The following is a 14,641-nucleotide window of genomic DNA, read 5'->3' on the forward strand; positions in this document are numbered from 1 at the left end:
AATTGTTAACTGATTATCGGCATATTTCTATAAATGTTCCCTAATCCGAAATTTCTTTCTCCTTCAACTTGGCCAGGTCGTTAGTTTGAGTGACAGGATGAGGCGTTTGTGGATGGTAACAGGGGAAGGTGCTTGTGAACGGGGGAGTGGAGATCCGAACGCAGGCATGCCTGACTATGTAAACGGCGTTTTATGGGAGTGCATAATTAACTAAGTAGTGTCATGGCACATGTGACATGGGAGGTTTTTACACTGACTTGATCGTAGTGCTTAAGAGAGGGTATGGTCAACCTTAAGCTCTACGACCAGCTCCTATGGTTCCCGATGGTCTCAATTAATCCTTATATGCCCGGAGATGACGTGTAATGTGAATGCGAAGGGGGCGTATTTTTAGTCTTACGGCCGCATCCTCCCCTCGCTCGTCCAGCTAACGATCACATCTTAACTACGCAACTTGCGAGCGCTTCATTTGCATATCCGGCCCCTTTTACCTTACGACCGTGCGGCCGCAACGACCGACTCTGAATGAGGTCCTTAGTTTTAAATGTTAATAAAAAAAATCTAATAAGGTTTAAAATAAAAAAATATTTAAAATGATTAAAAAAAATCTCAAAAGTCTTTTCATAAAAACAATTTTTGGGGTCTATTTACTAAGCAATGTTAGGAGACAGAGTGAAATGAGATAAGGTACCAGCCAATCAGCTCCTAACTGCCATGTCACAGGCTGTGTTTGAAAAATGACAGTTGGGAGCTGATTGGCTGGCACCTTATCACTTTTCACTCTGTCTCCTAACACTGCTTATACCACTTTTACAACGGAGCTAAAACCCGGGTTTTTGAAGGGTTAACCCGGGCAGCTCCCTGGTGTAAAAGGGGAGAGGGTTGGATCGCCGGGTCGAGTGACCCGGCAATTCAACCCAGGTAACTAGCAGGGTGTAACACAGGTGTAGCCCGTGAAACCCTGCTGTAAGAACAGCGCACTCCGGGTCACGATGACCTGGAGTGCGCTGCTAGCCGGCTGATTGGTCTGGCTTCAGGGGCGCTTGGAGATGACGTCATCTCCAAGCGACCACTTTCACTCCGGAAAAGCAGGGTCTATGCAGACCCAACTCCGGTGTGAGCGCCAAAGTTCCGGGTTTGATCCGCATAGGAACTTTGGGCCTGATTCAGAGCCGGACACTCTGACCAGAGCGCTCGCTCTGAATCAGTGCCCTCCTACCTAAACTTGGAGCGGCCTCTTGGACGCTCGCATAGCTGTGGGTTACCACCCACAGCTCATGCGAGCGTCCATGATGATGGTCGCGATGGTCAAGACCATTGCGACCATCGGGCTTGCGACGAGACCCTGCGGTAGGGTCTCACCGCCGCAAGCCCTAGAGTGATTTTGGCTCTATCAGAGCCAAAATCACTCCCACTGACATCACTAGTGATGTCAGTGGGGCCAGACTCAGATGGTAGGCGTTCCCATGGGAAAGCCTCCGTCTGGCAGCCACGCCCCCGGCACACCCACCAAAGGGGGCGTGCTGTCAATCAACATCGACAGCACGCCCCCTTTGGTGCGAGACCTGGAGCGACGGCTTCCCCGTCGCTCCCCGGGTCTCGTGCATGCGCACGACGGAGCTCCCTCTGTCGTGCGCATGCGCACTAGGGCACCATCGACCCGCTTTCGAGCGCTCAGCGCTCGTGAGCGGGTCTGAATCAGGCCCTTTGTTCCAACTCCGGGTCAGACCCGGAATTTAGGTGAAAAAGGGGTATTAGTAAATAGACCCCTTAATCTGTTAATTACCATCCAGAGATACAGTAGTGCTAACAGAACATGTAATGCGATGGTACAAGTACCTCTACAATACTAGTTAAATAGGATTCTCCATGCAGATGCTTTGGGAAGCCTCCACCAGATCATCTAGTCAGAGCGCAAGTAAATAAATATATAATATTACACATATACATCATGAATTAGGATGCAACAGGTAATACCTGAGCAAACACCTCAGGCGGCACTCATGGCTTCTGGAAAATGCTATCTCCAGAGGCAAGGACTGAGCAAGGACTCCAGAGGCACTGTCAGCATTGTAGAGTAATCGAAAGTTCCTAGCACGCAACCAGAGCTACTTCTGCTAATAATGTAGTATTTTATAGGACTATGCTCTAAAAATAAACTAATACAACACTAAATGGGTAAATTCTGAATAGTTTATTAAAGGATATAGGGTCAAATTATCAATTAATATTTGCAGGATATTCCCTGAAAACACCAGTTTTTGGGAGCTACCCACAAATATTAAGGATCCCTTGATTGTATGAAAGAGGAGCCGCAGCAAATATCACCGTCATCGGAGGTTTTGAGGTCGAAAAATTATTGCGCTCGTCCCCGCGTATCCCCGTATTCAATTCCAAATCATCGAAAATGGGACCCGGCAAAAACAAAATCTGTGAAAAGTGCTGTCATTTTTGGCAAAATCAGCCGGACACCCCCCAAAAGATGCACTGACATGGGGGATCACTATGGGTACCCCCGAATAGCCCTACTAAAGGTATTTGGGGTCTTTAAATGGTCTGAATAGCTGTTTTTTGTGGCTTTGAGAAAGTGGTGAAGAATAGCATGTAGCAACTTTTTGGGGGCAAAATAACTAGTCCCAGCAAATTTGGGGTACATGAAAATGGGTGCTAGCATATTTTAAAGTTGCTAATGTGAAGATTTTAAAAAAGTGAAAAATCCACCTGCCGCAAGCACTTGCAAACTAAAAAACACCTGCGGCATACTTGGGGACTCCCCCTGAGTCCATTTCGCTAGTTTTAAAGTTTATCCCCCCATTATTATTTTTTTCGCCCCCAAAACGAAAGTACTTTTTTGGGGTGTCCTGTGGTACTTTTTAAATGTTTTTTGACACAGTTAACCTTAGGGGGACTGTCCAAGGGGTGCTGGGGGGTTCCCGCAATGTTGCACCCCAAAACCCAATTTTGCACTTGTTTTTGACACCTATTCATAGGTGAAAACTTTTCACAGGTTTTTGCCATTGACTCTTCGCACCTGCAAAAATTCAATGAAATTTAATACGGGGATAAGTGCAGAATGGCGAAATGACGTCATCGGCTTTTCGCCGCCTAATTGAATATGCCCCTTATACTGGCCGCCGGAACTCCTCTGCTGGAGCCAGGACATCTGCGTCCAAGGACGCAGAGCCTGGCATCGGCACACCTACAAAATGGGGCGACATGCCCACTGCTTTGTAGAACGGTTCCGGAGCGCTGCCACAACATGTCAACCATGCTGAGAGGGGACTGGACTGCGAGTGATCTGATGTTATTAAATCACCATATGCTGGAATACAACCAAGAAGGGAAAATTCGAATATACTACTCACCCCTCCTTGGTTGCAGGTTTACAATCAGGTACTTGGTCTCAATTCCAGGGTTGCCATGTGCTGAGATGTTTGCTGCTGTCAAATAGCTGTTAGGAGGGTTTTGGTAGAAAAAAAGGGCTGCCTGCACACACAGTATGGCTGAGTCTCACCAAGGGGATGGAGCTTAACATGACCAGGAGGCTCCCACACTAGTGGCACATTTCAGGTGACCAGGGACAGAGCTTATCGAGACCAGGGGCTAACCCATAAGCACACTGGTGACACAGAGTCATTTGCCGGGGGGCGGGGCTTAGAGTGAGAAGGATACATCCACTCTGGGAACACAGCTTTGTAAGGCTGTGGGCAGCCAGGAGGCAGAGTTTACTGAGACAAGGGGGCTTCCACAATGGTGATTCAGACAGGTTCGTATATACGGGGGCGGAGCTTAGGGTGAGTAGGGGGCGGAGTTTCAGGTGGCCTCGGTGATGAAGGGGTGGACTAGACGATGCCGTGGCCGGTCCCGATAATAATGTGCTGGGCTGTTGGTGGTGACAGGAATTTTTTTTCCTGGCAACACAGTTACTATGCACTGCAGGGGATCGTGTGGGCCTATTTTCACGGGAGGCCTGGAGCTGTAGCTCTACCCGCCCCATTGTTAATCCGGCCCTGGCCAGACCCAGGATATATATATCCTCCCTTGATAGCATTCTGGGCCTGAACATCTCATTACTTCCATGGTGTATGGTTCGTGCTGTTCTGTATTCTAGTGAATCCCTGAAACCTGCTACAGCAACCCCTGGTGCTGTTCAGAAAACCTGCTACAGCAACCCCTGGTGCTTTCCAGAAAACCTGCTACAGCAACCCCAGGTGCTATCCAGAAAACCTGCTACAGCAACCCCTGGTGCGTCCAGAAAACCTGCTACAGCAACCCGCGGTGCATCCAGAAAACCAGCTAAAGCAACACCTGTCAATCCTGACGTCCTGCTAGCATCAGCTAATAGTGAGTTCCTGTGCTCCTGACCTTAGGTCCTGTGCTCTGCTAGCCCTACTCCTGGTTGGTCCCTGGCACCCTGCAAACCTGCAACGTGCTTCCTGCTGTGGATTAACTCCTGCTCCTTCTACCTACCCACTCCCTCCCTGAACCTAAATCGCAAACCTACCCATTCCTTCCTGAACCTGTAATTCCCAATTATCCAATCCAGCCTGCACCTGAGTTCCAACCTTTGTCACAGCATTTCCGGATCATCCTGTTTAACCCTCGTCTCAGCATTACCTGATTTCCCTTCAGCCATTGTCACATTATTCCAGTCCAGAGTCAAGTTCCAAGCTCATCAGTTCAAGCCACGTAGTTCCAGTCAAGAGTCAAGTTCCTAGTTCATCAATTCAACTCAACAAGTCTTCCTGCCGGTCCCAGTCCGGTTCCTCCAAGTTCCTGTCATTTATCATCAAAGGCAGGTTTTACTGCTACACAAATCTTGCAAATAGAGCTATCTACGTCATCTGTGGTTCCAGTCATGCCGGTCTCCGTTGAATCCCGATCACCACCTGAGACAGGTAAATCGCAGACACCATTTGTGACAGCACCTTTGTGGAACTCAAATCAAGGATAGCAACAGAGGGAAGTGATCCCAAACACCCCAAGACAAATAAGAGAGAGTAAATAAACACAGGGAGTAAAGAACGGGAGACAAGGTATGGTGAGATGAAGATATGCAGGAGTAACAACGCACCCCAGGATCTTTTAGGACGCCATGCATCCACCAACCTCATTTCAGAATCAAGACGAGATATGGTGGATGAACCAGCATGTGGGAAGGGATGCGGGGTCGCCCATCACCTGTCCAAGTCATCATCCAATACAGAATTGAAGTCTCCAACACACAACACTGGGACAGATGGAAGATCAGATAAAAATTAACAGGCCTTAGCAAGAACCTAAGAACTATAACGAGAGGAATATATACCACCAGTAGGATAAAAGGAAGAAGCATGATTAGAGAGGAAAATATATCATACAAATGGATATGCCTAAACCTGATGACAAACAAAAATCATAGCTATACTAATGAGCATAAAAACGCCACGGGAGTGTTTACGAAAAGTGGAGTGGAAAGACCAACCCATGTCCACTTAACGGACAAAATACAACTGCCTATTATAATAAAAGAGAAGAATAAGTGACACTTAGCGTCAAACAATAAAACAGTGAAAATCCCTAAGTACCCCACCAATTCGCCACATACCATAAAAATTCGTGTGAGGCCTGATCCAGCAGCGTACACAAATGCAACTATGCACGCAGAGAGAACGATTGTTTACCATTGCCCTTGCATATAAATCGCACTGCGCATGAGCAGCGATCACAGTGCGATTACAGATGCACAGAGCAATCCTTCGCAAAGTGAGTGACAGGCTATCAGCGTTTGGGGGTGGTGAGGGGGTGTGGTCAGAAAAACACAGGTGTGTGTGTCCGTTTGAACGCTGTTTCATGGGCGTGCATAAATTAGCCACTGCAAGTGCATATGCAACATCAGAGCTCTCTGCGTGTGGGGAGACAAGCAGTGTCTGTGGCTAGTTAGACTTGTTGTAAATGCTGCATACCTCGCCAATGTGAGTCAATGGTAGCAAGGCAGCCACTATAGTGTGCTCTAAGGACATGGTGTAGCCAGTCCAGGAGCAACGAAACGTCCTGGCCATCATAGTAAAATAAACGACAAGCTAGAAACAAAGTATAATATTAATTATATATATATATATATATATATATATACACATATCCTGTACAGAGGTATAAAGATATATATATACAAACATAAGGCCCTAAGCCAGCCAGAGCATTTAACTAAACACTTGAACTGCTCTGTAACATGAAATACTTAAACAGGAGATGATCAGCTAAGGGAACCTCCATATCTGGGCTCTTGAAGGTCTAGCCAGGTAACAGAGTCTTTGGGAGAGTCGAAGAAGTGAGATTGTCCAATCGAAACAACTCGTAGATGGGTTTAAAAAATCATGGCATGCGGAAGTTGAAGGTTCCACAAAATTATTTTGACTTGGAAAAACTTTGCCCTGAATTTTTGTTGTTTTTAAGAAAAGTCCTGCAATATGGCAATCCGTTGTCTATTAACTTCTAAAGGGCCTCTGTTTCTGGCAAGACAAAACGGCATCTCGATCTTTATAATGCAGGATTTTTTAGATAAAAGTCCTCTGCGGTGCCCCAGAAGGTGCATGGTAGGAATCCAATGGGCTCTTTCAGCGAATTGAGGTGTGAATGCATCCCGGCCGAAAATGTCAAAGTTATCCAGAATCCAAAAAGCACTCTGGGTCGAAGCCCTCCGCCTTCTCCAGCAACCCAACAAAACAAATATTATTACGGCAGAGTCGGGCCCTCAATATCCACAAGATTTTACTGACAAGCCACCATCTGAGACTCCAAAGCAGTCAACTCCATGGAACAGGAGTAATAGTATCTTCCAATGAAGAAGTACGATTTTCAGTTTCTCCTGTATGATCCCTCTATTTTTAAATGCCTTGTTTCATCAGGGATATATCAACCTCAGCAATGTGATCTGTGCCCCGCTTCTCCAAATCTTTAATGGCTCGCAACAACTGCTCCATTTGTAAGGCAGGAGTAGTTGTTGCGAGTAATTACAAATTTGGCCCGCAACATCTCAGACTCAATGACAGCAGCAAGGGCAGGAGAAGATGGACAAGCATCAGCAGTTGGAATGGATTCCTAGAGAATGGCAGTTTGTGCATATATTTCCAATTTAGCGGCTTCCGCAGTCTGAGAATTTTCTACTCGTTATAGCAACAGCAGGCAAAAAACAAAAATAAAAACACACCACTACTTCTATATTTAAAAACAGTCCCACAGCAATGGAGAAATAAGGCGCAATGGAGAGACAATTTGGGCATTCGTTCCCCCAGGCAGGCCCGAAGAGAGGAGGCGGAGCAGCCACAGGGTGCATACAACGACGCTGTACCACCCAGGCCCACGCCAGTGGAGAGGAGAAGATACAGGAACTCGCACCAAACCGGTAGTCTCACCAACAGCCAGAGAGTTGCGGCTGAGGCATTAGCAGGTGGAAACTGACAACAGCCAGCCAGGGCAGGTAAAAAGAATGCTCAAAGGGAGGCTACAGGATTCAAAATCAGGAATATAGGGTGAAGAGCACAGCAGTGTGCGCCCTACTACATGCCTAGCCAAGGCACAGACCCTCTTAAACATTGACTTATATACAAATAATTGTCTGTGTTTAGCAATTAAATTTTTAATGAAAACATTGTCTAAACAAATAGTTTAATATTTATTACATAGTACAATTGTTGTTTAATGTGAAAATTATTTTTGAATCAGATAAAATATTTATTGAATTTGCCAACTTAAACAGAACAGAAACAAAGCTGGAATATGTGCATCACTAAGAACTTCAATCCTCAAAAATAAGAGTTATGGTATAACATACCTTTGTTAACTCTTTTTCTTCGAGGTCCATGGGGTCCACAGCCATTACGTTGGGGTATGAATCCCGGTCACCAAACAGTTAATACAAACGAGCTCTCTGCTCCCAGGATGCACCGGGTTTCCTCCTCATATACCCCACCTCCTGCCTCAGGTAGCCAGTTCGTTACCAAGCTCAAGCAGGCAGAGACAAACAAAGGGTAAGAAAGAAAAGACCCATACTTACGAGTCCAGACTCTCAAGAGAAGAATCTACGGAAAACCTCCCCCAGAACTACAGGTGCGTCTGGGTGGGTGTCCTGTGGACCCCATGGACCTCGAAGAAAAAGAGTTAACAAAGGTCCATGGGGTCCACAGCCATTACGCTGGGGATATCCCAAAGCACTAACCCTACGGGCGGGGACGCTCCTGACTCTCAGAAGAGAGGAGAATCCTACGCCCGAAGGAGGCATCCTGAGAGGCAAAAGTGTCAAAGGCATAAAATTTGACAAAGGTATGGATGGAAGACCATGTGGCTGCTTTACATAATTGCTCAGCAGAAGCACCCTGGCGGGCCACCCATGATGGACCTACCGCCTTAGTAGAATGTGCCATCACTGAATCCGGCACACGCATACCAGCCTGTGTATAAGCCAATGATTGCCATGTGAATCCACCTGGCCAGTGTCTGTTTATTGGCTGGCCAGCCACGCTTATGACAACCATAAAGCACAAAAAGTGAATCGGACTTCCTCCATTTGCTCGTGCGTTTAACATAAATTCTCAACACACGGACCACATCCAGGGAAGCCTCACCTTGTGAGAGACTTGTGCCCTGAAATGCTGGACTACTATTTCTTCATTAATATGAAATTTAGACACCACTTTCGGAAGGTAACCCTCCCTAGTACGTAGTACTGCTCTATCTTGATGATATATCAAGAATGGCTCCCGGAAGGAAAGCGCAGCTAAATCCGACACTCTACGTGCAGATGCCATAGCAAGGAGGAATACCGTCTCTGCTGTTAGCCACTTGATGTCTATTGAATTTAAAGGCTCGAATGGAGGAGCCTGTAAAACCTTCAGAACTAGAGTCAAGTCCCACGGAACAACCGGGGAAACGAAGGGAGGCTGAATCCTCAACACCCCCTGAAAAAAGGTCTTTATATCCGGTCTCAGAGCAATTTTATGTTGGAACCAGACTGAAAGAGCTGACACCTGTACCCTTAAAGAGGCCAGGCGTAGCCCTTTTTCCAGACCGCATTGAAGAAAATCCAGCACTATGGATATCAGGAATTTATGTGGATCATACCCTTTCAGTTCACACCACTGAAAGAAAGTATGCCAAACCCTATAACATATACGGGCTGAGGATGGTTTCCGTGCCTTCAGTATCGTCCGTATAACAGACTCGGAAAACCCCTTTTCCCTCAAGACGGAGGCCTCAAGAGCCATGCCGTCAAAGATAGCCGATGAAGATCCGGGTACCAGCAGGGACCCTGTAGCAACAGATCCAGTCTCAATGGCAAAGGCCATGGAGTGTCTATGGAGAGAGACCGTAGATCTGTGAACCAGTGCCGTCTCGGCCACGCCGGAGCTATTAATATGACAGTGCTGCCCTCTTGTTTGATCTTTCTGACCACTCTGGGCAGAAGAGCAAACGGGGGAAACAGATATACCAGCTTGTAACGCCACTTTACTGTCAGTGCGTCTACAAACTTGGCTCTCGGATCTCTTGTCCAGGATCTGTACCTGGGAACCTTGTTGTTCCTTCTTGATGCCATCAGATCTATTTCTGGTAGACCCCACCTGTCCACAAAGTTCCGAAAAACCTGTGGATGTAGGGCCCATTCCCCTGCATTTATCTCTTGCCGACAGAAAATCGGTCTCCTGATTCAGGATTCCTGGAATGAACACGGCAGATATCGTGGGCAGATGAGTCTCTGCCCAGAGCAGGATTCTTGATACCTCTGCCAAGGCGGCCCGACTTCTCGTGCCCCCTTGATGATTTAGGTAGGCGACCGTGGTGCGATTGTCCGACTGTATCTGCACCGACCTGCCCTTTAAGATTTCCTGAGCCTGCACTAAAGCTTTGAATATAGCTCTTAGTTCCAGGATATTTATCGGTAGCCGGCTTTCCGTCACTGACCACTTTCCTTGGAAAGTGTGTGACACCGTCATCGCCCCCCAACCTTGAAGACTGGCGTCGGTTTTGACTAATGTCTAATCCGACACCCAAAAGGGGCGACCCTGCCTGAGATGCTTTGTCTGCACCCACAAGGTCAGGGACAACCATACCTCTGAAGAGAGATGCAGCAGCTGGGACCTGATCCTTGTTCCAGTGAGACAGAATGAATTGCTGCAGTGGTCTGGAGTGGAATTGAGCGTATTCCACGATCCTGAAGGTGGCCACCATCGACCCCAGGACCTGCATGGCTACTAGAACGGATATTTGCCTGTTGCGAAGCAACCTGCGTATTCGTGATTGTAGAGCAAGGATCTTCTCCTCCGGCAGATATATTCTCTGCACCACGGAGTCCAATCTCGCTCCCAAATGACACATCTGTTGTACCGGACAGGGTGACGACTTTTGCCAGTTTATGATCCAGCCGTGACTGTACAGACATGATACTGTCAGCCTCAAATGATCCTGTAACTGCTGTGGGGACTGCCCCAGCAACAGGAGGTCATCCAAGTAAGGCAAAATCCTGACGCCTTGGCGCCTGAGGCGTGCCATCATCACTGCCATCACCTTGGTGAATACCCGAGGGGCTGTGGACAGGCCAAACGGCAGGGCCTGGAACTGAAAATGTTGCATTGCCAACACAATCGATCGCAATGTTTCCATCCTAAACCCGAGGGCTCGAACAAATTTGTTGAGCTCTCTCAGATTTAGAATAGGCCGGTATGACCCATTCGGTTTCAGAACCAAGAACAGATTGGAGTAAAACCCCTCTTGGAAATGGTTCTCTGGCACCGTAATCACTACTTCTGATGCTAGTAAGGCAAGAATAGCCTTCTGAAGGGCCAAAGCTCTTTCTGAACCCACCTGCGGGTTTACACAAAAGAACCTTTGAGGAGGAGTCCTCCAAAACGTCAGGGCGTACCCTCGGGAAACAACTCCCCGAACCCAGGCATCCTCCGTTATGAGGTGCCAGGGCTCTGAGAACCGAAGCAGTCGGCCCCCCACCCTGGGATCCCCCAGGGGGAGGCCCGTCCCATCAGGCCACTGGTTTATCCTGGACCCTAGATCCTGGACGTTTGTTCTGCCAGGGCTTCCTGGGTCCTGCCTTTCTTGGTGGAAATCTCGCTGAGGGCTGACCTTTGGCCTTGCCCTGCGGCTGAAACCCCCGAATGGACGCCCTCCTCAATTTACACGAGGTTGCTGATGGTAAACCTGCCGTCTTTGAGGCTGCCATGGAGGATACAATTTTGTCCAGTTCTGGACCAAAGAGCACACCTCCTGTGAATGGAAGGAATTCTAGGGCCTTTTTGGACCCGACATCTGCCCTCCAATCCTTCAACCAGAGGATCCTACGTGCCACCACGGACTCAGCTGAAACTTTAGAGGAAAGGATCCCTGCATCCAAGGCGGCATCACCCAAATAAGAGGCCCCTTCTCTAATAAAGGAGATCATATCCAGTTGCTCCTTAGAGGCATCTGGTAAAGACTCCGTTAGAGTTTTGGCCCACTCCTCAATAGCTCTTGCTACCCAGGCAGTGGCCATAGCTGGGCGGGTGGCCGTTCCTGCCAGTGAAAAAATTGATTTGAGACAAGACTCCAGTCTCCTATCCGTGGTTTCCTTCAGCGAAACTGCTTGCTGGAATTAGCAAAGTGGTACGTTTAATCAGCTGTGCCACATGCGCATCAACTGATGGTGGATTCTCCCACTTGGCACAGTCCTCTGCTGGAAAAGGATATAGAAGCGCCATTCTTTTAGAAGAATGGCTTATCTTATCCGGACGGAGCCAGGCTTCCTCCATAAGTTCTGATAAATGTTCAGACTTTGGGAATTCTGCCTTAACCACTTTTTGGCGCTTGAACAGGGGGGCTTTCCTAAGCGGAAGATCCCCTTCCTCGATATTTAACACCGATTTTACAGCCCTTATCAGAAAAGGGACATCGGCTACTGGGAAATGATCATCACCCTCCTCGGAGCTAGACTCCTGCGAAAAGTCCTGTGCCTGTTCCTCCTCGGAGGAGGCACTCGAGTACTCACCCATATAAGGCGGTACATGGCGCCTAGACTTAGGCTTCTTTGGCTTGACAGCCTGAGGCTGAAAAACCCCCGAAGATGATGCCATAACCTTACCAGCTCCAGGATCCATCCAAGGCGGCCACATCATGGGCATAGGATGCATCTGCTGAGGCAAACCCCAAACCGGTGGTACCGGGGCAGCCAGCCATTCCGCCACCTGAGCCATAACCTGAGAAAATTATGCCCAAGGAGGCTCAGGGCCTGAAACAGGCAAACTTAATTGGTTTGGTGGCTGTCTGAAACAGTTCCCACAAAGCCCATTTTGTAGAAAGTCCTGTGGGGACAAACCTGCCTTGCAGGCTACACAGGATATCAGCAACGGGGCTCCCGCCACCTGACCCTCAGACTCCTTAGACATAACACTATGCCACAGGTTCTGAGTGTATATGTGCTGCTTTCTACTCTCAACCCACACACCTGTAGCAAGGGAAGGGGAGTGACAGTGACAGTATACAGGAATTACAGTTCTTTTACAGAAGAAACAGTATCCATAAACAACAATCACATGTCATGCATAAATACATAAATACTCTGCGAGCCATATGCATATAAGCTCTCACTACCATAATCAGCCTCAGCTTAGGTAGGATAGAGCCCTGTAAAAACCTAGACCAGCAGTAGGCAAGGTATACAGGGAGACTGCCCAGCGTCCCTCTTGTAGGAGCAGTGTTCAGAGAGCAACTGACATACACTCTGGCTGCCCTATATGGAGGCTGGGAGGAACAATCCACAATCAACTGTGCCAGAGGACTGAACTAGCGTGTGGTTTGGGGGAGGGGCCGCCGGGGAAACGTACCTCCCCTAAGCTGCTTGGACCTGCCCGGTAAACTGACCGCCACGTGGTCCCGGGGTCAGCGGCCGCCGCGACCACCTGCTTACCTGCCATCCCCTTGATCCGTTGCGGTCCAGGACCAGCAAGCCCCTGCCGAATCCCCTGCCAAGGACCTGCCGAGGCTAGCGGTGCAGGTAGTTGCAGCGCGTGGCCAGTGCACCTCCAATCAACCGCGAGGCTGCTTCCAGGACAGCTCAGCCCACCCGCTGGGATAGAGAGTAAAACTCTTTTTTTTTTTTTTTTCGTACTCGTCTGCAGGACTGCTCCAGCAGTCCCACTGTCCATGTGGTGAACACACCAAACAGGAAGAACTGGCTACCTGAGGCAGGAGGTGGGGTATATGAGGAGGAAACCCGGTGCATCCTGGGAGCAGAGAGCTCGTTTGTATTAACTGTTTGGTGACCGGGATTCATATCCCAATGTAATGGCTGTGGACCCTATGGACCCCGAAGAAGAAATATGTATTTTCAGTCATCAGATAATAAAAAAGATCTAGTATATTATCATACCACCACATCCGTCCCTGAAACCTGGCAAACATATGGTAATATTTCCCTGGAGGATCACAGTTTATGTAGAGTCTCTTGACCCTCAGAGTCCTCCTTTCATACTCTACAAGAAACATATCCTGCGAGTTTCCTAGAGGTCTCTAGACTTATTTCCTAACTAGAGTGCCTGTCAGGCTGCCTGGAGTGTCTGTACAGACATAAAGATAATCGTTATGTGCCTAACACTAAAGGGGTTACAACATAGCAAATTAGTGTGAAATTGGTACTCCAGTGTTTTTACTTCCTGTGTATTACTGACAGGTGAACTAATTGGAATTATATAAAAGAAAATTCTTCTCAAAAATTGGGTGAATTAAAGAATTAACTAGATGTAATAAATCAGACACAATATTATTTTGCAGCCAGGTATTTCTATTTATGTTATTAGTTACCTGGAAAAGCTCTTTGAAAGATGGATGGGCAGCTGGATTAGGAACAAAGGGAAGGGCATAAAATGGAAGGAATTCTGTGGTCTGACTCAGTGCCGCTCCGCTGGTTTCCAAGTAGGTTTTGAAGTGAGAAATCCTCTCATCGCAGTCTACCCGGTCCTAAAAATAACCCGCAAAATAACATATCAATTTTATTTATTATTGTTAACAAAAATAGTTCAGTAGAGGTTGCAAAATTATTTATAAAGTGGAACTAAATGAAAAAACAAACACAACGTTAATAAATCCATAAGAGACATCTATTAATTTGTAATATAGGCAGATAAACATCCCTCTCCCATATTATATATGTGTATATATATATATATATATATATATATATACATACATACATACATACATACATACATACATACACACATACATACATACATACCCCCATATATGTATGGCTAAGAAGGAGTACTTACAAACAGAGCTGCATCAGAACTACAATATCGGTGTTTGGAATTGCCATTAAGATTTTTATAAAGGTGGAAGTATATGGATAGAGCAAAATCTGTGTATGAAAATGTGAAACAATTATCACATAAATTGTTGCTGGCAGATGTGAAACGGACTTACACAAAAATATGGTACCGTGACCAACTTCTGAATAATTTTCACATTAAATCAGCTCTGTTCCATCAATGCTGTTCTTTCGCCAGCAAAATCACTATTTTTTTCAGAATTGGAATTTTAAAAAGTTAGCAGTCTGTTACAGGTTTGTGAGAAACAAATGGGTTCAGAAGTGTGTTAATGGTGGTAATTAGGCTGAACCTCGGGA

The 14,641-nt window shown here is 47.1% G+C and overlaps 1 protein-coding gene across 6 annotated transcripts in view; it reads right to left on the reverse strand.

The window, feature by feature from the left end:
* Positions 1 to 14,641, reverse strand: part of ARMC9 (armadillo repeat containing 9) — a 185,628-nt gene that overhangs the window by 131,796 nt on the left and 39,191 nt on the right. For all 6 annotated transcript variants that reach the window (XM_088460934.1, XM_088460937.1, XM_088460935.1 and 3 more), the window contains exon 5: positions 13,819 to 13,974. In XM_088460934.1, coding sequence (XP_088317060.1) covers positions 13,819 to 13,974 — 156 coding nt within the window. The remainder of the gene's footprint in view (positions 1 to 13,818; positions 13,975 to 14,641) is intronic.

This window comes from Taudactylus pleione, unplaced genomic scaffold (assembly GCF_031769625.1).
Source record: "Taudactylus pleione unplaced genomic scaffold, aTauple2 ptg000995l, whole genome shotgun sequence".
Lineage (NCBI taxonomy): Eukaryota > Metazoa > Chordata > Amphibia > Anura > Myobatrachidae > Taudactylus > Taudactylus pleione.